The 22,758-nt window shown below is 38.1% G+C and overlaps 1 protein-coding gene across 1 annotated transcript; it reads right to left on the minus strand.

Moving 5' to 3' along the window:
* Positions 1-20,932: 20,932 nt before the first annotated feature.
* LOC138598452 (uncharacterized protein PF3D7_1120600-like) lies at positions 20,933-22,396 on the minus strand. Its single transcript, XM_069670241.1, has 2 exons — positions 21,650-22,396; positions 20,933-21,019 (listed from the first exon to the last, which is right to left on the minus strand). Exons 1-2 carry the CDS (start codon positions 22,394-22,396, stop codon positions 20,933-20,935), a joined length of 834 nt encoding a protein of 277 aa, XP_069526342.1.
* Positions 22,397-22,758: the final 362 nt, after the last annotated feature.

A 22,758-nucleotide genomic window follows, 5' to 3' on the forward strand; every position in this document is an offset into this window, starting at 1 on the left:
TTTTGTGTGTTGTAAGTTTGGAGTGTTGTATGTTTTGTCTGTTGTATGTTTCATGTGTTGTGTGTTGTATGTTTTGTGTGTTGTATGTTGTTTGTTTTGAGTGTTGTGTTTCATGCGTTGTATGTTTTGTGTGTTATATGTTTCATGTGTTGTTGTTTTGAGTGTTGTATGTTTTGTGTGTTGTATGTTTCATGTGTTGTATGTTTTGTGTGTTGTATGTTTTGTGTGTTGTATGTTTCATGTGTTGTTGTTTTGAGTGTTGTATGTTTTGTGTGTTGTATGTTTCATGTGTTGTATGTTTCGTGTGTTGTATGTTTCATGTGTTGTTGTTTTGAGTGTTGTATGTTTTGAGTGTTGTATGTTTCATGTGTTGTATGTTTTGTGTGTTGTATGTTTTGTGTGTTGTATGTTTCATGTGTTGTTGTTTTGAGTGTTGTATGTTTTGAGTGTTGTATGTTTCATGTGTTGTATGTTTTGTGTGTTGTATGTTTTGTGTGTTGTTTGTTTCATGTGTTGTATGTTTTGAGTGTTGTATGTTTCATGTGTTGTATGTTTTGAGTGTTGTATGTTTCATGTGTTGTATGTTTTGTGTGTTGTATGTTTCATGTGTTGTATGTTGTATGTTTTGAATGTTTCATGTGTTCTATGTTTCATGTGTTGTATGTTTTGAGTGTTGTGTGTTTCATGTGTTGTATGTTTTGAGTGTTGTATGTTTCATGTGTTGTATGTTTTGAGTGTTGTATGTTTCATGTGTTGTATGTTTCATGTGTTGCATGTTTCATGTGTTGTATGTTTTTTGTGTTGTATGTTTTGTGTGTTGTCTGTTTCATGTTTTGAATGTTTCATGTGTTGTATGTTTTGTGTGTTTGTATGTTTCATGTGTTGTGTGTTTCATGTGTTGTATGTTGTATGTTTTGAATATTGTATGTTTCATGTGTTGTATGTTTTGAGTGTTGTATGTTTCATGTGTTGTATGTTTTGAGTGTTGTATGTTTCATGTGTTGTATGTTTTTTGTGTTGTATGTTTCATGTGTTGTATGTTTCATGTGTTGTATGTTTTGTGTGTTGTATGTTTTTTGTGTTGTATGTTTCATGTGTTGTATGTTTTGAGTGTTGTATGTTTCATGTGTTGTATGTTTTGAGTGTTGTATGTTTCATGTGTTGTATGTTTTGTGTGTTGTCTGTTTCATGTGTTGTATGTTTCATGTGTTGTATGTTTCGTGTGTTGTTTGTTTCATGTGTTGTATGTTTCATGTGTTGCATGTTTCATGTGTTGCATGTTTCATGTGTTGTATGTTTTGAGTGTTTGTATGTTTCATGTGTTGTATGTTTTGAGTGTTGTATGTTTCATGTGTTGTATGTTGTATGTTTTGAATGTTGTATGTTTTGAGTGTTGTATGTTTTGAGTGTTGTATGTTATGAGTGTTGTATGTTTCATGTGTTGTATGTTTTTTGTGTTGTATGTTTCATGTGTTGTTTGTTTCATGTGTTGTATGTTTTTTGTGTTGTATGTTTCATGTGTTGTATGTTTTGTGTTGTATGTTTCATGTGTTGTTGTTTTGAGTGTTGTATGTTTTGTGTGTTGTATGTTTCATGTGTTGTATGTTTCGTGTGTTGTATGTTTCATGTGTTGTTGTTTTGAGTGTTGTATGTTTTGTGTGTTGTATGTTTCATGTGTTGTATGTTTTGTGTGTTGTATGTTTTGTGTGTTGTATGTGTTGTATGTTTTGTGTGTTGTATGTTTCATGTGTTGTATGTTTTTTTGTGTTGCATGTTTCATGTGTTGTATGTTTTGTGTGTTTGTATGTTTCATGTGTTGTTTGCTTCATGTGTTGTATGTTTCATGTGTTGTTTGTTTCATGTGTTGTATGTTTCATGTGTTGTATGTTTTGTGTGTTGTATGTTTCATGTGTTGTTGTTTTGAGTGTTGTATGTTTTGTGTGTTGTATGTTTCATGTGTTGTATGTTTCATGTGTTGTATGTTTCATGTGTTGTTGGTTTGAGTGTTGTATGTTTTGTGTGTTGTATGTTTTGTGTGTTGTATGTTTCATGTGTTGTTGTTTTGAGTGTTGTATGTTTTGTGTGTTGTATGTTTCATGTGTTGTTGTTTTGAGTGTTGTATGTTTTGTGTGTTGTATGTTTCATGTGTTGTATGTTTCGTGTGTTGTATGTTTCATGTGTTGTTGGTTTGAGTGTTGTATGTTTTGTGTGTTGTATGTTTCATGTGTTGTATGTTTTGTGTGTTGTAAGTTTTGAGTGTTGTATGTTTTGTCTGTTGTATGTTTCATGTGTTGTGTGTTGTATGTTTTGTGTGTTGTATGTTGTTTGTTTTGAGTGTTGTGTTTCATGCGTTGTATGTTTTGTGTGTTGTATGTTTCATGTGTTGTTGTTTTGAGTGTTGTATGTTTCATGTGTTGTATGTTTTGAGTGTTGTATGTTTCATGTGTTGTATGTTTTGAGTGTTGTATGTTTCATGTGTTGTATGTTTTGTGTGTTGTCTGTTTCATGTGTTGTATGTTTCATGTGTTGTATGTTTTTTGTGTTGTATGTTTCATGTGTTGTTTGTTTCATGTGTTGTATGTTTCATGTGTTGCATGTTTCATGTGTTGCATGTTTCATGTGTTGTATGTTTCATGTGTTGCATGTTTCATGTGTTGTATGTTTTGTGTGTTTTTGTATGTTTCATGTGTTGTTTGTTTCATGTGTTGTATGTTTTGAGTGTTGTATGTTTCATGTGTTGTATGTTGTATGTTTTGAATGTTTCATGTGTTCTATGTTTCATGTGTTGTATGTTTTGAGTGTTGTATGTTTCATGTGTTGTATGTTTCATGTGTTGTATGTTTCATGTGTTGCATGTTTCATGTGTTGTATGTTTTTTGTGTTGTATGTTTTGTGTGTTGTCTGTTTCATGTTTTGAATGTTTCATGTGTTGTATGTTTTGTGTGTTTGTATGTTTCATGTGTTGTGTGTTTCATGTGTTGTATGTTGTATGTTTTGAATATTGTATGTTTCATGTGTTGTATGTTTTGAGTGTTGTATGTTTCATGTGTTGTATGTTTTGAGTGTTGTATGTTTCATGTGTTGTATGTTTTTTGTGTTGTATGTTTCATGTGTTGTATGTTTCATGTGTTGTATGTTTTGTGTGTTGTATGTTTTTTGTGTTGTATGTTTCATGTGTTGTATGTTTTGAGTGTTGTATGTTTCATGTGTTGTATGTTTTGAGTGTTGTATGTTTCATGTGTTGTATGTTTTGTGTGTTGTCTGTTTCATGTGTTGTATGTTTCATGTGTTGTATGTTTCGTGTGTTGTTTGTTTCATGTGTTGTATGTTTCATGTGTTGCATGTTTCATGTGTTGCATGTTTCATGTGTTGTATGTTTTGAGTGTTTGTATGTTTCATGTGTTGTATGTTTTGAGTGTTGTATGTTTCATGTGTTGTATGTTTTGAGTGTTGTATGTTTCATGTGTTGTATGTTGTATGTTTTGAATGTTGTATGTTTTGAGTGTTGTATGTTTTGAGTGTTGTATGTTATGAGTGTTGTATGTTTCATGTGTTGTATGTTTTTTGTGTTGTATGTTTCATGTGTTGTTTGTTTCATGTGTTGTATGTTTTTTGTGTTGTATGTTTCATGTGTTGTATGTTTTGTGTGTTGTATGTTTCATGTGTTGTTGTTTTGAGTGTTGTATGTTTTGTGTGTTGTATGTTTCATGTGTTGTATGTTTTGTGTGTTGTATGTTTCATGTGTTGTTGTTTTGAGTGTTGTATGTTTTGTGTGTTGTATGTTTCATGTGTTGTATGTTTTGTGTGTTGTATGTTTTGTGTGTTGTATGTGTTGTATGTTTTGTGTGTTGTATGTTTCATGTGTTGTATGTTTTTTTGTGTTGCATGTTTCATGTGTTGTATGTTTTGTGTGTTTGTATGTTTCATGTGTTGTTTGCTTCATGTGTTGTATGTTTCATGTGTTGTTTGTTTCATGTGTTGTATGTTTCATGTGTTGTATGTTTCATGTGTTGTATGTTTCATGTGTTGTTTGTTTCATGTGTTGTATTTTTCCTGGTTGTATGTTTCATGTTTTGTATGTTTCATGTGTTGTATGTTTCGTGAGTTGTATGTTTCATGTGTTGTATGTTTCATGTTTTGTATGTTTCATGTGTTGTATATTTCATGTGTTGTATGTTTCATGTGTTGTTAGTTCATGTTTTGAGTGTTGTATGTTTCATTTGTTGTATGTTTTGAGTGTTGTATGTTTCATGTGTTGTATGTTTTGAGTGTTGCATGTTTCAGGTGTTGTATGTTTTGAGTGTTGTATGTTTCATGTGTTGTATGTATCATGTGTTGTATGTTTCATGTGTTGTATGTTGTATGTTTTGAGTGTTGTATGTTTCATGTGTTGTATGTATCATGTGTTGTATGTTTCATGTGTTGTATGTTGTATGTTTTGAGTGTTGTATGTTTCATGTGTTGTATGTATCATGTGTTGTATGTTTCATGTGTTGTATGTTGTATGTTTTGAGTGTTGTATGTTTCAGGTGTTGTATGTTTTGAGTGTTGTATGTTTCATGTGTTGTATGTTTTGAGTGTTGTATGTTTCATGTGTTGTATGCTTTGAGTGTTGTATGTTTTGAGTGTTGTATGTTTTGTGTGTTGTATGTTTCATGTGTTGTATGTTTTGTGTGTTGTATGTTTCATGTGTTGTTGGTTTGAGTGTTGTATGTTTTGTGTGTTGTATGTTTCATGTGTTGTTGGTTTGAGTGTTGTATGTTTTGTGTGTTGTATGTTTCATGTGTTGTTGGTTTGAGTGTTGTATGTTTTGTGTGTTGTATGTTTCATTTGTTGTATGCTTTGAGTGTTGTATGTTTTGTGTGTTGTATGTTTCATGTGTTGTATGTTTTGTGTGTTGTATGTTTCATGTGTTGTTGGTTTGAGTGTTGTATGTTTTGTGTGTTGTATGTTTTGTGTGTTGTATGTTTCATGTGTTGTTGTTTTGAGTGTTGTATGTTTTGTGTGTTGTATGTTTCATGTGTTGTATGTTTCGTGTGTTGTATGTTTCATGTGTTGTTGGTTTGAGTGTTGTATGTTTTGTGTGTTGTATGTTTCATGTGTTGTTGTTTTGAGTGTTGTATGTTTTGTGTGTTGTATGTTTTGTGTGTTGTATGTTTTGTGTGTTGTATGTTTCATGTGTTGTTGTTTTGAGTGTTGTATGTTTTGTGTGTTGTATGTTTCATGTGTTGTATGTTTCGTGTGTTGTATGTTTCATGTGTTGTTGGTTTGAGTGTTGTATGTTTTGTGTGTTGTATGTTTCATGTGTTGTATGTTTTGTGTGTTGTATGTTTTGTGTGTTGTAAGTTTGGAGTGTTGTATGTTTTGTCTGTTGTATGTTTCATGTGTTGTGTGTTGTATGTTTTGTGTGTTGTATGTTGTTTGTTTTGAGTGTTGTGTTTCATGCGTTGTATGTTTTGTGTGTTATATGTTTCATGTGTTGTTGTTTTGAGTGTTGTATGTTTTGTGTGTTGTATGTTTCATGTGTTGTATGTTTTGTGTGTTGTATGTTTTGTGTGTTGTATGTTTCATGTGTTGTTGTTTTGAGTGTTGTATGTTTTGTGTGTTGTATGTTTCATGTGTTGTATGTTTCGTGTGTTGTATGTTTCATGTGTTGTTGTTTTGAGTGTTGTATGTTTTGAGTGTTGTATGTTTCATGTGTTGTATGTTTTGTGTGTTGTATGTTTTGTGTGTTGTATGTTTCATGTGTTGTTGTTTTGAGTGTTGTATGTTTTGAGTGTTGTATGTTTCATGTGTTGTATGTTTTGTGTGTTGTATGTTTTGTGTGTTGTATGTTTCATGTGTTGTTGTTTTGAGTGTTGTATGTTTTGTGTGTTGTATGTTTCATGTGTTGTATGTTTTGTGTGTTGTATGTTTCATGTGTTGTTGTTTTGAGTGTTGTATGTTTTGAGTGTTGTATGTTTCATGTGTTGTATGTTTTGTGTGTTGTTGTTTTGAGTGTTGTATGTTTTGTGTGTTGTATGTTTCATGTGTTGTATGTTTCGTGTGTTGTATGTTTCATGTGTTGTTGTTTTGAGTGTTGTATGTTTTGAGTGTTGTATGTTTCATGTGTTGTATGTTTTGTGTGTTGTATGTTTTGTGTGTTGTATGTGTTGTATGTTTTGTATGTTTTGTGTGTTGTATGTTTCATGTGTTGTATGTTTTGTGTGTTGTATGTTTTGTGTGTTGTATGTTTCATGTGTTGTTGTTATGATTGTTGTATGTTTTGTGTGTTGTATGTTTCATGTGTCATGTGTTGTATGTTTTGAGTGTTGTATGTTTCATGTGTTGTATGTTTTGTGTGTTGTATGTTTCATGTGTTGTATGTTTTGTGTGTTGTATGTTTCATGTGTTGTATGTTTTGAGTGTTGTATGTTTCATGTGTTGTATGTTTTGAGTGTTGTATGTTTCATGTGTTGTATGTTTTGTGTGTTGTATGTTTTGTGTGTTGTATGTTTCATGTGTTGTTGTTTTGAGTGTTGTATGTTTTGTGTGTTGTATGTTTCATGTGTTGTATGTTTCATGTGTTGTATGTTTCATGTGTTGTTGGTTTGAGTGTTGTATGTTTTGTGTGTTGTATGTTTTGTGTGTTGTATGTTTCATGTGTTGTTGTTTTGAGTGTTGTATGTTTTGTGTGTTGTATGTTTCATGTGTTGTTGTTTTGAGTGTTGTATGTTTTGTGTGTTGTATGTTTCATGTGTTGTATGTTTCGTGTGTTGTATGTTTCATGTGTTGTTGGTTTGAGTGTTGTATGTTTTGTGTGTTGTATGTTTCATGTGTTGTATGTTTTGTGTGTTGTAAGTTTTGAGTGTTGTATGTTTTGTCTGTTGTATGTTTCATGTGTTGTGTGTTGTATGTTTTGTGTGTTGTATGTTGTTTGTTTTGAGTGTTGTGTTTCATGCGTTGTATGTTTTGTGTGTTGTATGTTTCATGTGTTGTTGTTTTGAGTGTTGTATGTTTTGTGTGTTGTATGTTTCATGTGTTGTATGTTTTGTGTGTTGTATGTTTTGTGTGTTGTATGTTTCATGTGTTGTATGTTTCGTGTGTTGTATGTTTCATGTGTTGTTGTTTTGAGTGTTGTATGTTTTGAGTGTTGTATGTTTCATGTGTTGTATGTTTTGTGTGTTGTATGTTTTGTGTGTTGTATGTTTCATGTGTTGTTGTTTTGAGTGTTGTATGTTTTGAGTGTTGTATGTTTCATGTGTTGTATGTTTTGTGTGTTGTATGTTTTGTGTGTTGTATGTTTCATGTGTTGTTGTTTTGAGTGTTGTATGTTTTGTGTGTTGTATGTTTCATGTGTTGTATGTTTTGTGTGTTGTATGTTTCATGTGTTGTTGTTTTGAGTGTTGTATGTTTTGAGTGTTGTATGTTTCATGTGTTGTATGTTTTGTGTGTTGTTGTTTTGAGTGTTGTATGTTTTGTGTGTTGTATGTTTCATGTGTTGTATGTTTCGTGTGTTGTATGTTTCATGTGTTGTTGTTTTGAGTGTTGTATGTTTTGAGTGTTGTATGTTTCATGTGTTGTATGTTTTGTGTGTTGTATGTTTTGTGTGTTGTATGTGTTGTATGTTTTGTATGTTTTGTGTGTTGTATGTTTCATGTGTTGTATGTTTTGTGTGTTGTATGTTTTGTGTGTTGTATGTTTCATGTGTTGTTGTTATGATTGTTGTATGTTTTGTGTGTTGTATGTTTCATGTGTCATGTGTTGTATGTTTTGAGTGTTGTATGTTTCATGTGTTGTATGTTTTGTGTGTTGTATGTTTCATGTGTTGTATGTTTTGTGTGTTGTATGTTTCATGTGTTGTATGTTTTGAGTGTTGTATGTTTCATGTGTTGTATGTTTTGAGTGTTGTATGTTTCATGTGTTGTATGTTTTGTGTGTTGTATGTTTTGTGTGTTGTATGTTTCATGTGTTGTTGTTTTGAGTGTTGTATGTTTTGTGTGTTGTATGTTTCATGTGTTGTATGTTTCATGTGTTGTATGTTTCATGTGTTGTTGGTTTGAGTGTTGTATGTTTTGTGTGTTGTATGTTTTGTGTGTTGTATGTTTCATGTGTTGTTGTTTTGAGTGTTGTATGTTTTGTGTGTTGTATGTTTCATGTGTTGTTGTTTTGAGTGTTGTATGTTTTGTGTGTTGTATGTTTCATGTGTTGTATGTTTCGTGTGTTGTATGTTTCATGTGTTGTTGGTTTGAGTGTTGTATGTTTTGTGTGTTGTATGTTTCATGTGTTGTATGTTTTGTGTGTTGTAAGTTTTGAGTGTTGTATGTTTTGTCTGTTGTATGTTTCATGTGTTGTGTGTTGTATGTTTTGTGTGTTGTATGTTGTTTGTTTTGAGTGTTGTGTTTCATGCGTTGTATGTTTTGTGTGTTGTATGTTTCATGTGTTGTTGTTTTGAGTGTTGTATGTTTTGTGTGTTGTATGTTTCATGTGTTGTATGTTTTGTGTGTTGTATGTTTTGTGTGTTGTATGTTTCATGTGTTGTTGTTTTGAGTGTTGTATGTTTTGTGTGTTGTATGTTTCATGTGTTGTATGTTTCGTGTGTTGTATGTTTCATGTGTTGTTGTTTTGAGTGTTGTATGTTTTGAGTGTTGTATGTTTCATGTGTTGTATGTTTTGTGTGTTGTATGTTTTGTGTGTTGTATGTTTCATGTGTTGTTGTTTTGAGTGTTGTATGTTTTGAGTGTTGTATGTTTCATGTGTTGTATGTTTTGAGTGTTGTATGTTTTGTGTGTTGTATGTTTCATGTGTTGTATGTTTTGTGTGTTGTATGTTTCATGTGTTGTTGTTTTGAGTGTTGTATGTTTTGAGTGTTGTATGTTTCATGTGTTGTATGTTTTGTGTGTTGTATGTTTTGTGTGTTGTATGTTTCATGTGTTGTTGTTTTGAGTGTTGTATGTTTTGTGTGTTGTATGTTTCATGTGTTGTATGTTTCGTGTGTTGTATGTTTCATGTGTTGTTGTTTTGAGTGTTGTATGTTTTGAGTGTTGTATGTTTCATGTGTTGTATGTTTTGTGTGTTGTATGTGTTGTATGTTTTGTGTGTTGTATGTGTTGTATGTTTTGTGTGTTGTATGTTTCATGTGTTGTTGTTTTGAGTGTTGTATGTTTTGTGTTGTATGTTTCATGTGTTGTATGTTTTGTGTGTTGTATGTTTTGTGTGTTGTATGTTTCATGTGTTGTTGTTATGATTGTTGTATGTTTTGTGTGTTGTATGTTTCATGTGTTGTATGTGTCATGTGTTGTATGTTTTGAGTGTTGTATGTTTCATGTGTTGTATGTTTTGTGTGTTGTATGTTTCATGTGTTGTATGTTTTGAGTGTTGTATGTGTCATGTGTTGTATGTTTTGAGTGTTGTATGTTTCATGTGTTGTATGTTTTGTGTGTTGTATGTTTCATGTGTTGTATGTTTTGTGTGTTGTATGTTTCATGTGTTGTATGTTTTGAGTGTTGTATGTTTCATGTGTTGTATGTTTTGAGTGTTGTATGTTTCATGTGTTGTATTTTTTGTGTGTTGTATGTTTTGAATGTTGTATGTTTCATGTGTTGTACGTTTTGAGTGTTGTATGTTTCATGTGTTGTATGTTTTCAGTGTTGTATGTGTCATGTGTTGTATGTTTTGAGTGTTGTATGTGTCATGTGTTGTATGTTTTGAGTGTTGTATGTTTTGAGTGTTGTATGTTTTGAGTGTTGTATGTTTCATGTGTTGTATGTTTCATGTGTTGTATGTTGTATGTTTTGAGTATTGTATGTGTCATGTGTAGTATGTTTTGTGTGTAATAAGTTTTGTGTGTCATGTTTACTGGGTCAAATGTTCAGTGTCAGTGTGTTGTGTGTTCCCAGTGTCTTACGTTTTGTGTCATTTATTCGTTTGTTGTTTATGTACCTTTTTCATATGTTCTGTGTGTCATTGGTTTATTGTGTCATATGTTTTTGTGTGTTTGGTATGATATATGTTTTGTTTTCTTATGCTTGGTGTTTGGTACATTCCCAGTGAGGTTTATTCAATTGGTGTATGTTTCCTGTGTCACATGTCCAGTTTGTCGCATGTTCCGTGTATCGTATGTCACATGTTCCTTATGTTTAACGTGTATGTTTTTACTGTGTCGTATTTTTAGCATGTTGGTGTGTTTAAAGTTCTTCCAGTCTCAGTCTGTCTGCTCCGTGTTAAAACAGCATCTCATGGAGCTTCTGCTGATGATACTGATGATGATGATGATGATGATGCAGATGACCACACAGTCATTATCATTCACTGCACTCCCACAATCCTCTGCTCCAACTCCAATTACCGTGTGATTGTATGCTTGGCATGGAAAACATAATTAACAACCTGCGTCTCTGCCAACCTAAGCAGCCAACTCGCTGTTTGTGCAGAGCGTCGATCTGAACGCAGGATCGCAAACACAACCGCAGCAGCAACACAAGCAGCTCCGTGTTTTAGGTTCAGAGGCAGAGCGCCCGCTCCACGCTCCCGCGAGGACGCCACAACTCGCCGTAATGGAGGCGGCGGCTCGGCACTCTTCTCTCTGATGGACTGCAGGCTGCCGAGGGAGGACGCTTTGTGGTGTGGACAAGAGGAATTATGGGACAGCACGCCAAGAAAGGCCCGGGGGGGGACGCGTGTGTGTGTGTCATCAGGTCTCTTTAAAAACACACACTGAAGAATATCTGAGTATCAGAAACACAAATGTGCTTGTTAAAGGCTGTTAGAGTGTATGATGATTGGCTGCAGACAGGAACACACACACACACGTTTACATACACACACATGTGGTCCTACCTGATATCCTGAACCGAAAAATATATAGATATATCGCTTGTGTAACATGTGGAGCTCTTATGACAACAGACCAACCGATCATGATGTCTCTACAAAGGGAGATACGTTGGTGTGTCATTGTGATACAAATATGAGTCTTTATGACAGGGAAACACTTCTTTGCTATAAAGCCAGAAGGATCCCGATAAAACAGTTTCCTGTTAAAATGATCAAATAAAGGGACAGAGCTGCTTCATAGGTCAGGAAGCTTTCGTCCTCAGGTCCAAACGAAAACGCAAAAACACAACAGAAACGCTGTCATGAGAATGCCACACCATCAAAAGTCTGAAAAAATCTATTGCTGGAAGCATCCTGACGCTTCTGGTCCTCAATATAGTGTAAATGCACATATATGTGTAAACATGTAAAAAGTCCTGTTAGCAAGGTTAGAAGCATCACTGTTTTTGTCGCCTCATTGTGACGCCTCACAAAGGAGGCAACGGCGCACAGCCTGCCGCCACGAGCCAAAAACACTGTTTACCCCGTCTCCACGGAAACAGTGTTTCTTAAAATCTTCACCCTGGCCGGTGTTTTACAGAAGATCCGTTTTCAGTGACCTTAAACAGCGTTTGTGTGGACGAAAGGTCGAAACACAGAGAAAAAGCTCCGTTTTGAAAAGTATCCGTGTACGTGTGGACATGACCTGATTTAAGACAAAATGTGTACGTTAATGGAGCTTATTTAATTTTACATTTGATCATGTAGTGAGTCCACCACCTGTCTGACCATTTACCTGTTTTAACTGAACTGCTAGCTAACAAAAACCAAACAGTACTGACTGTTGGCTAACCCAACTGAAACTGTTTTGGCTGCTAATCCGAAGTGTTAGCTAATCTGGGCCAAAATGTTGTAACTAATCTAAACTGTTGGTTAACCTAAGCAAGATTCAGCTGTTCAACTGAAACATAGCTATTAGAGACATTAGCTAACCCATAAACAAGCTGCACTAACTGCTAAAGGTACCGTTAGCTAACCTGAAACAGACTACTCTTTAATGCTATTAGAGAGTGTTAGCTAACAGAAAAGGCAAACATCTCTGACTGCAAAAGGGAAGTGTTAGCTAACCTGAAGCAAACTATTCTTTAATGCTAGAAACCGTTAGCAAAGTCAAACAAATAATTCTAACTGCTGGAGGAAGTGTTAGCTAACCTGAAACAAAGAACTGTTAGCTAACCAGAAAACTGACTAGGCCTACTACACGTGAACACGAGTTTGTTAAAATGAATGAATCCGTCAAAAACACAGAAACACACTCAGTGAACCAGAGACACACACAGGATCAGGTGTGAAAACTGCTGCACTGCAAGAAACATGTACACACTACACACCACACTGTGCACAAATCCATCATATTTACACTGCAGAACAACCAGGAAAACAAAGTTTGAGTGTGTGTGTGTGTGTGTGTGTGTGTGTGCATCTTGTGGATTCAGCAGAAAGAGGCTGCAGCTTCTTCTTCTCTTTTTATTTATCGGGTTGCAGCGAGTGGCTGCTGCTTATTTACAGCAGATTGTTTCTCCAGATGTTTAACAGGGAGAGAAATCCCCAAACACACACACACACACACACATACACACACACACACACACCTCTCTCTGTCCAGATGGAAGTCATTCTTTATAAGACTCCATAATCCTGGTCTCTCTGTGAGGAAGCAGAGGAAGGTGGAAGTGAAGCATCTCCTCCTCTCCGTGTCTCTCCAGTCGTGTCGAAATGTTTCAGTTCAACTCAGACACGTGAACATGTTTCAGTTAAACTCAGACACGTGGACATGTTTCAGTTAAACTCAGTCGTGGGCATGTTTAAGTTAAACTCAGACGTGTGGACATGTTTCAGTTAAACTCAGACACGTGAACATGTTTCATTTAAACTCAGACACGTGGACATGTTTCAGTTAAACTCAGACGCGTGGACATGTTTCAGTTAAACTCAGACGCGTGGACATGTTTCAGTTCAACTCAGACACGTGGACATGTTTCAGTTAAACTCAGACACGTGGACATGTTTCAGTTAAACTCAGACACGTGAACATGTTTCAGTTAAACTCAGACACGTGGACATGTTTCAGTTAAACTCAGACACGTGGGCATGTTTCAGTTAAACTCAGACGTGTGGACATGTTTCAGTTAAACTCAGACGTGTGGACATGTTTCAGTTAAACTCAGACACGTGGGCATGTTTCAGTTAAACTCAGACACGTGGACATGTTTCAGTTAAACTCAGACACGTGGACATGTTTCAGTTAAACTCAGACACGGGGGCATGTTTCAGTTAAACTCAGACACGTGGGCATGTTTCAGTTAAACTCAGACGTGGGCATGTTTCAGTTAAACTCAGGCACGTGGACATGTTTCAGTTAAACTCAGACGTGGACATTTGTTTCAGTTAAACTCAGACGTGTGGACATGTTTCAGTTAAACTCAGACATGTGGACATGTTTCAGTTAAACTCAGACACGTGGACATGTTTCAGTTAAACTCAGACGTGTGGACATGTTTCAGTTAAACTCAGACGTGGACATGTTTCAGTTAAACTCAGACACGTGGACATGTTTCAGTTAAACTCAGACACGTGGACATGTTTCAGTTAAACTCAGACGTGTGGACATGTTTCAGTTAAACTCAGACACGTGGACATGTTTCAGTTAAACTCAGACACGTGGACATGTTTCAGGTAAACTCAGACGTGGACATGTTTCAGTTAAACTCAGACACGTGGACATGTTTCAGTTAAACTCAGACGTGGACATGTTTCAGTTAAACTCAGACACGTGGACATGTTTCAGTTAAACTCAGACGCGTGGACATATTTCAGTTAAACTCAGATGTGTGGACATGTTTCAGTTAAACTCAGACGTGGACATGTTTCAGTTAAACTCAGACGCGTGGACATATTTCAGTTAAACTCAGACACGTGGACATGTTTCAGTTAAACTCAGACGTGGACATGTTTCAGTTAAACTCAGACACGTGGACATGTTTCAGTTAAACTCAGACACGGGGGCATGTTTCAGTTAAACTCAGACACGTGGGCATGTTTCAGTTAAACTCAGACATGTGGACATGTTTCAGTTAAACTCAGACGTGGACATGTTTCAGTTAAACTCAGACACGTGAACATGTTTCAGTTAAACTCAGACACGTGGACATGTTTCAGTTAAACTCAGACACGTGGACATGTTTCAGTTAAACTCAGACGTGGACATGTTTCAGTTAAACTCAGACACGTGGACATGTTTCAGTTAAACTCAGACACGTGGACATGTTTCAGTTAAACTCAGACACGTGGACATGTTTCAGTTAAACTCAGACACGTGAACATGTTTCAGTTAAACTCAGACACGTGGACATGTTTCAGTTAAACTCAGACGCGTGGACATGTTTCAGTTAAACTCAGACGTGTGGACATGTTTCAGTTAAACTCAGACACGTGGACATGTTTCAGTTAAACTCAGACACGTGGACATGTTTCAGTTAAACTCAGACGTGGGCATGTTTCAGTTAAACTCAGACGTGGACATGTTTCAGTTAAACTCAGACGTGGACATGTTTCAGTTAAACTCAGACGTGGACATGTTTCAGTTAAACTCAGACACGTGGACATGTTTCAGTTAAACTCAGACGTGGACATGTTTCAGTTAAACTCAGACACGTGGACATGTTTCAGTTCAACTCAGACACGTGGACATGTTTCAGTTCAACTCAGACACGTGGACATGTTTCAGTTCAACTCAGACACGTGAACATGTTTCAGTTCAACTCAGACACGTGGACATGTTTCAGTTCAACTCAGACACGTGGACATGTTTCAGTTCAACTCAGACACGTGAACATGTTTCAGTTAAACTCAGACACGTGGACATGTTTCAGTTAAACTCAGACACGTGGACATGTTTCAGTTAAACTCAGACACGTGGACATGTTTCAGTTAAACTCAGACACGTGGACATGTTTCAGTTAAACTCAGACACGTGGACATGTTTCAGTTAAACTCAGACACGTGGACATGTTTCAGTTAAACTCAGACACGTGGACATGTTTCAGTTAAACTCAGACACGTGAACATGTTTCAGTTAAACTCAGACACGTGGACATGTTTCAGTTAAACTCAGACACGTGGACATGTTTCAGTTAAACTCAGACACGTGGACATGTTTCAGTTAAACTCAGACGTGGACATGTTTCAGTTAAACTCAGACACGTGGACATGTTTCAGTTAAACTCAGACACGTGGACATGTTTCAGTTAAACTCAGACACGTGGACATGTTTCAGTTAAACTCAGACACGTGGACATGTTTCAGTTAAACTCAGACACGTGGACATGTTTCAGTTAAACTCAGACACGTGGACATGTTTCAGTTAAACTCAGACACGTGGACATGTTTCAGTTAAACTCAGACGTGGGCATGTTTCAGTTAAACTCAGACGTGGACATGTTTCAGTTAAACTCAGACGTGGACATGTTTCAGTTAAACTCAGACGTGGACATGTTTCAGTTAAACTCAGACGTGGACATGTTTCAGTTAAACTCAGACGTGTGGACATGTTTCAGTTAAACTCAGACATGTGGACATGTTTCAGTTAAACTCAGACATGTGGACATGTTTCAGTTAAACTCAGACGTGGGCATGTTTCAGTTAAACTCAGACGTGGACATGTTTCAGTTAAACTCAGACACGTGGACATGTTTCAGTTAAACTCAGACACGTGGACATGTTTCAGTTAAACTCAGACACGTGAACATGTTTCAGTTAAACTCAGACACGTGGACATGTTTCAGTTAAACTCAGACACGTGGACATGTTTCAGTTAAACTCAGACGTGGACATGTTTCAGTTAAACTCAGACGTGTGGACATGTTTCAGTTAAACTCAGACACGTGGACATGTTTCAGTTAAACTCAGACACGTGGACATGTTTCAGTTAAACTCAGACATGTGGACATGTTTCAGTTAAACTCAGACACGTGGACATGTTTCAGTTAAACTCAGACACGTGGACATGTTTCAGTTAAACTCAGACACGTGGACATGTTTCAGTTAAACTCAGACACGTGAACATGTTTCAGTTAAACTCAGACACGTGGACATGTTTCAGTTAAACTCAGACGTGGACATGTTTCAGTTAAATTCAGACACGTGAAGATGTTTCAGTTAAACTCAGACACGTGGACATGTTTCAGTTAAACTCAGACGTGGACATGTTTCAGTTAAACTCAGACACGTGAAGATGTTTCAGTTAAACTCAGACACGTGGACATGTTTCAGTTAAACTCAGACACGTGGACATGTTTCAGTTAAACTCAGACACGTGGACATGTTTCAGTTAAACTCAGACACGTGGACATGTTTCAGTTAAACATAAGCAGGTTTTAATAAAAACATCTCTGTTGATTGAAACAGATTCAGACGCTCATGTAGCAGAGTGAAACACTGAACACCGTCAGTATGAACGTTTAATTTATTTCATTGAGGCAATATCTTAAACCTCCCAGCTGGAGCCTGCAGGATGCTGGGCGGCGCAGTACTGGTGCAGGGCCGGCACTGACGGAGCAAAGGGAGGGACCGGAAATCAGCTGTTTGTCAGGTGATTGTGGAGAATGATGCATGCCAGTGTGAAATCACTGCAGCTCCAGTTGAAGTAGCTCGCAAGCAGCGATGTGTAAATGTCGACATGATTCTGAAAAACATCATGTGTTCCTTCTTAGCTCCTTAATAACCCGTAAGCTAAGCTGTGCTAACTCTTTTAGCTGCTGTTTGCGAGCTGACCGTCTCTCTCTTACTGGCAGCATTATTTGATTGAAGTTTCTAATTAGAGATGTTCACAGTGCTTCCTGAAGTGCACACTGACAGATCCATTGTTTGAAAGAGTTCCTCTGTTCAAAAACAAGATCAACTTTGATTTCAAATTTGTGTAAAGAACAAAAAAATTAAAGAGGAGCAAAACTTCTCGGTTCATAACAAAGAGATTTCATAATATTCCCAAAGCTTTTATTGGAAAAACATCCACCTCTGTGAAGTCCAAGTTTCCTGAGAGACTTCCACCGAACCAGAGCAGATTTTTAAACTGAACTACAATGGAAACGCTTTGTTCTGAGTCTTTGTATCGCTGAGCTCCGTCAGTGTGGGCGAGAGGGAGAAACATAACAACACCCTCCTAAAAAAGGAAATGGCAGATTGATGAAAAGCCAAACTGGTCCCAGGACGCCGCGTTCTTCTTCTCTGCACAATATTAAAAACTCCCACACGTTTCAGGAGGAGGGCAGAATTAGCCTTGCCGGGACGCGCTGGAAGAGCCGTAATGACTCATTTGTTTCATCCTGATGGATGGCGCTCCGGATGGAAGAGGACCTCGTTTAAGGAGCGCTGCAGACGGCGATGAAAGGCGGCGGGCGAAGGACGACTCCACCATCACGGAGAAGGTCTTCTGCTCGCTGCTTCAAAGAGACTCAGACCGCCGGGGTCGCTCTGAGGGGTGACGGGGAGGAAATAAAACCCTGTAAACAAGCCGCCAACAAACACACACACACACACACACACACACACACACACACACACACACACACACACACCCTCTTTGAAGCAGGGCAGGTGGTGCTGATGAATATTCGGAGTGGACGCTCTGCTGCCAAACTAAGCGCCTGTTTGCTTCTGTCACCTTCCAGCTTCTGATTCGTTCTCCTCCCGTGTGACTCGGTCTGATGTGTGATCAGCAGAGTGTGTCTGCCTCAGGCTCCACCACACACAGGTTCAGCTGATGTTCAGGTGAGCTCACCTGGATGTCAACTACAGGACTTAAGAACATCTGACCTGAATCTTTGTTACAGAAATACACAAGTACAGGATGTAGTGTTTCCAGTTATTGTTTTTCTGTTGCTCTGACTCAAGTGTGACAAACGCTGACAGACGGTCTGTTAGAGGACACAGAGACAGGACGCTGCAGTAAGACTGGACGACTTAAAGACTTCAAACCACAATGAAAGTGTGGAACATGTGACACCAGAACATCTCTGTCGATTCTTATTCACCGTCAGCTTCCTCCCACAAACCTTCGTCCTAGTGAATCTGATGTTTCGTCCTCATATTCGCTTCTCCTCCCAGGAGCCTCCCGTCGCTCCTCAGAGATCCTCTCTGCTTCCCACGTTCTCACATCCTCTGTGGAGACCAGCTGCTGCTGCTGCAGGACCAGCGGACCACACTGAACACAGCAGGCCACCGTACCCTCACCATCTGTGAGGAAACGGGCTGAAGATCACTGCTGGTGTTAAAGACCAACTGAAATAGAAAAGCATTATTTATATGTGCTGTGTAAATCAGCTGCTTTCTCTCTCAGGGAGAAAAATATGAAACTATTAACAGAAGAAATGTTTGACATTTTTATTTCTTCATTTTATGCTGTTCAGTTTGAATTGATTCACACGGTGGAGTCATCTTACAGCTGACCAAGTCATGAAGCAGTTTCTGACACACAGGGAATGTGACTGCAGCGCACAGGAAGAACCACACAGTGAAGCTTCAAACACAACGCAACACAACAACGCAACAACACAACAATGCAACACAACACCACACAACAACACAACACAACAACACAACGCAACACAACAATGCAACAACACAACAACACAACGCAACACCACACAACAACACAACAACACAACACAACACAACAACACAACAATGCAACAACACAACAACACAACGCAACACCACACAACACAACAACACAACGCAACACAACAATGCAACAACACAACAATGCAACACAACACCACACAACAACACAACACAACAACACAACGCAACACAACAACACAACAACGCAACACAACACCACACAACAACACAACACAACAACACAACGCAACACAACAATGCAACAACACAACAACACAACGCAACACCACACAACAACACAACAACACAACAACACAACACAACACAACAACACAACAATGCAACAACACAACAACACAACGCAACACCACACAACACAACAACACAACGCAACACAACAATGCAACAACACAACAATGCAACACAACACCACACAACAACACAACACAACAACACAACGCAACACAACAACACAACAACGCAACACCACAACAACGCAACACCACACAACAACACAACAACACAACACCACAACACAACACAACAACACAACACAACACAACACAACACAACACAACACAACACAACAACACAACACCACAACACAACACAACAAAACACAACAACACAACACCACAACACAACACAACAACACAACACAACAAAACACAACAACACAACACAACAACACAACACAACAACACAACAACACAACACCACAACACAACACAACAACACAACACCACAACAAAACACAACAACACAACACAACAAAACACAACAACACAACACAACAACACAACAATGCAACAACACAATAACACAACGCAACACCACACAACACAACAACACAACGCAACACAACAATGCAACAACACAACAACACAACGCAACACCACACAACAACACAACAACACAACGCAACACAATAATGCAACACAACAATGCAACAACACCACACAACAACACAACACAACAAAACACAACAACACAACACAACAACACAACACCACAACAGAACAACACCACAACACAACACAACAACACAACAACACAACACAACAACACAACAACACAACACCACAACACAACACCACACCACAACACAACACAACACAACACAACACAACACAACACAACAACACAACACAACACAACAAAACACAACAACACAACGCAACACAACAATGCAACAACACAACACCGCACAACAACACGAATTGTGATGTCACTTCCTGTTGTGAGTCTGGTTATATTTCGTCAAACTTCAGATTAAGACGCAGCTCAGCGTCTCCGCTGGCGGTCACACAGGTGAAGAACAAATGTTTTACTGTTTCCAGCTGTCAGAGATTAAAAACCGACCTGCTTGTTTTACTCTGTCTGAAGACTTCACTGAGCTCCAGGATCAATGAAGAACTAACTGTGTAATGTTTAGTCATACATTTAGTCTTTGAATCAGTTCAACAAAGAATACGGACGATTTTTGAGGCTGTTGTCAATATTCAGAGTTTAAAATGAGCCGATAAAGATAAATGAACACCCAACAGTAAATCTATAAGTCCCCAAATATTTAGATTATCTGGGAATTGTTTTGATTCTTTGTGCAGAAATTTGATACATTTCTGCTCCCAGCTCTGAGAACATAAAGATCTGCGGCTCTGAACTGTTAAAATCACTGCTCTGACATTTAACAGACAGAACAAGTGGATCCATTCATGTAAACAAACATTGTTAGGTTAGCACGAACAAGGATTTCTTAATGTTCAGACAAAAACACTACCAGCATTAACATTCTCTTGACGTCTCAACGTTGCTTCAGAAATCTTCAAACCAAACTCCATTCATAAAACAAGCATTTTAAGAGTTCTTTCCTTGTCGTCTTGCAGACAGACCTGACACCGCGTGAATTCAGACTCTTTACAAACCTGCATCGTGATGTCGTTATGTCAGCATCCTTTCAGCCTGTTTATTGTCATTAACTGAGCTGTGTGCAGCCGCTGGTGATGATGCGGCCCTGAGCGGTCCTGTGGTGAAACGTGTGAGGAATGAACACAGATTTACATTTGATAAAGAATTGTTACAAATACATGCAGTCAGGTTTTTTTTACAGTGTACAAACTAACACTGTGACATGTTCAGCTGCTTATATTTAACTAATTGAAGATTCACAAGATTCACAGCCAGCATGTGTCCTCTGCAGGGAGAGAGGGCTGATGGGAAATGTGGGTCTGATTTGTAGAAACATGAGCGCTGACAATAAACTGATGTTCTAAACTGCAGATCAGCTACAGGTCCAGTCAGGACGCTGTGTGTGTGTGTGTGTGTGTGTGTGTGACTGAGCTGTCTCCTCTGTGCGGTCCACATGTGCGGTGCTGCTCTCTGATAGATGGACCCTCAGCTGTCAGAGCTGAAACCTGCTCCAGCTGTAAACACTTAATGATGTCACGCAGGACGCCGTCTATCTGCCCGCCATCTCTGTCACCTCCTCCACAGGAACATCTGCCGGGAGGTGCAGGGAGGTGCAGGGATCATAATCTGACGGATCCTGCAGAAAGTGGACGAGATGTAATTCAAGTTGTTCCATAAGTGGAGTTACTTGTGTAAAAGGTATGCATCATCTCCACCGTGAAATAAAGGAGCAGACGTCAAATATTGAGTTGTTTTTCCAAATGTTTAGAGAAAGGAAACACCATGATAGATCAGAGAACACATTTCATTCACGAGGCAGATTCTGATCAGCCTTGGGATTGGTATATATCTGGTTCTTTTATAAAAAGTCAGCTACGAGATATATAAATACTGAGGGAGACAAGTCAACCACAAATCCCATGATGCATTTCACCAACAAACATCCAATAAAAGAGCTTCAGACTCCGGTATGAACCACAAAATTAAAATCCCCATACACAGAGCATATTTGAGAGTTTTTAAAACCTTGAATCAAAGTAGATGTAATGTGACTCTTTAGGTCAAAGTGCATAATGCATACAATAAATACGGATTCAATACTAAATTAAAAAAGGAAATACTAAAGTCTCAAAGCTGTATTTAGATGTGACCCTAACCCGACCTCCTGAGCGACAGTGACGCTCTCTGACAGAAAAGAGGAGAAGAAAGAGACGAGCTCACGCTGTCGTTCACCTCGAGCTGCAGACTGAACCCGGCCCAGATTCACCTGATTCACCAGATTCACCTGATTCATCAGATTCACCAGATTCACCAGATTCACCTGATTCATCAGATTCACCTGATTCACCTGATTCATCAGATTCACCTGATTCACCTGATTCACCTGATTCATCAGATTCACCTGATTCACCAGATTCACCAGATTCACCTGATTCACCTGATTCACCAGATTCACCAGATTCACCTGATTCACCAGATTCACCAGATTCACCTGATTCACCAGATTCACCAGATTCACCAGATTCATCAGTTTCATCAGATTCATCAGATTCACCTGATTCATCAGTTTCATCAGATTCACCAGATTCACCTGATTCACCTGATTCACCAGATTCACCTGATTCACCAGATTCACCTGATTCACCTGATTCACCAGATTCACCTGATTCACCAGATTCACCTGATTCACCTGATTCATCAGATTCACCTGATTCACCTGATTCATCAGATTCACCTGATTCACCTGATTCATCAGATTCATCAGATTCACCTGATTCACCAGATTCACCAGATTCACCTGATTCACCAGATTCACCTGATTCACAAGATCCACCTGATTCACCAGATTCACCTGATTCATCAGATTCATCAGATTCACCTGATTCACCTGATTCACCAGATTCACCTGATTCACCTGATTCACCAGATTCACCTGATTCACCAGATTCACCTGATTCACCAGATTCATCAGATTCACCTGATTCACCTGATTCACCAGATTCACCTGCTTCATCAGATTCACCTGATTCACCTGATTCACCACATTCACCACATTCACCAGACATCATCTGGTCTGTCTTCACAGCCGGACTCTCACAGAGATGAAATCCTGCAGGCGGATCCACAGGATCAGAACAGGATCAGAACAGGATCAGAACAGGATCAGAACAGGATCAGAACAGGACCATGACGTCCGTCTCTCACCAGGTTTAAGATGCTTGTTAATTAATGATCTCTGCACCAACATCTGTCGTCTCTGGAGTCTCTGCACGCTGCTGCGATTCAACATTTATACACAAGGCCTTACAGCAGCTTCTAATGATGACGCATATAGAATGTACAGAGGAAGAAGAAGAAGATGAAGAAGAAACTGGT

The sequence above is a fragment of the Semicossyphus pulcher genome, unplaced genomic scaffold, assembly GCF_022749685.1.
Source record: "Semicossyphus pulcher isolate SPU_LCO1_2020_fin unplaced genomic scaffold, fSemPul1.0.p SCAF_2, whole genome shotgun sequence".
Classification (NCBI taxonomy): domain Eukaryota; kingdom Metazoa; phylum Chordata; class Actinopteri; order Labriformes; family Labridae; genus Semicossyphus; species Semicossyphus pulcher.

What these genes read in the sequence shown, in the direction of transcription:
- LOC138598452 (XM_069670241.1), bottom strand. Translation starts at nt 22,396, where the DNA reads ATGAAGCAGGTGAATCTGGTGAATCAGGTGAATCAGGTGAATCTGATG. An exon ending in AGGTGAATCTGGTGAATCAG is followed by an intron (nt 21,020 to 21,649) that starts GTGAATCTGGGC and finishes CACTTTCTGCAG; the next exon opens with GATCCGTCAGATTATGATCC.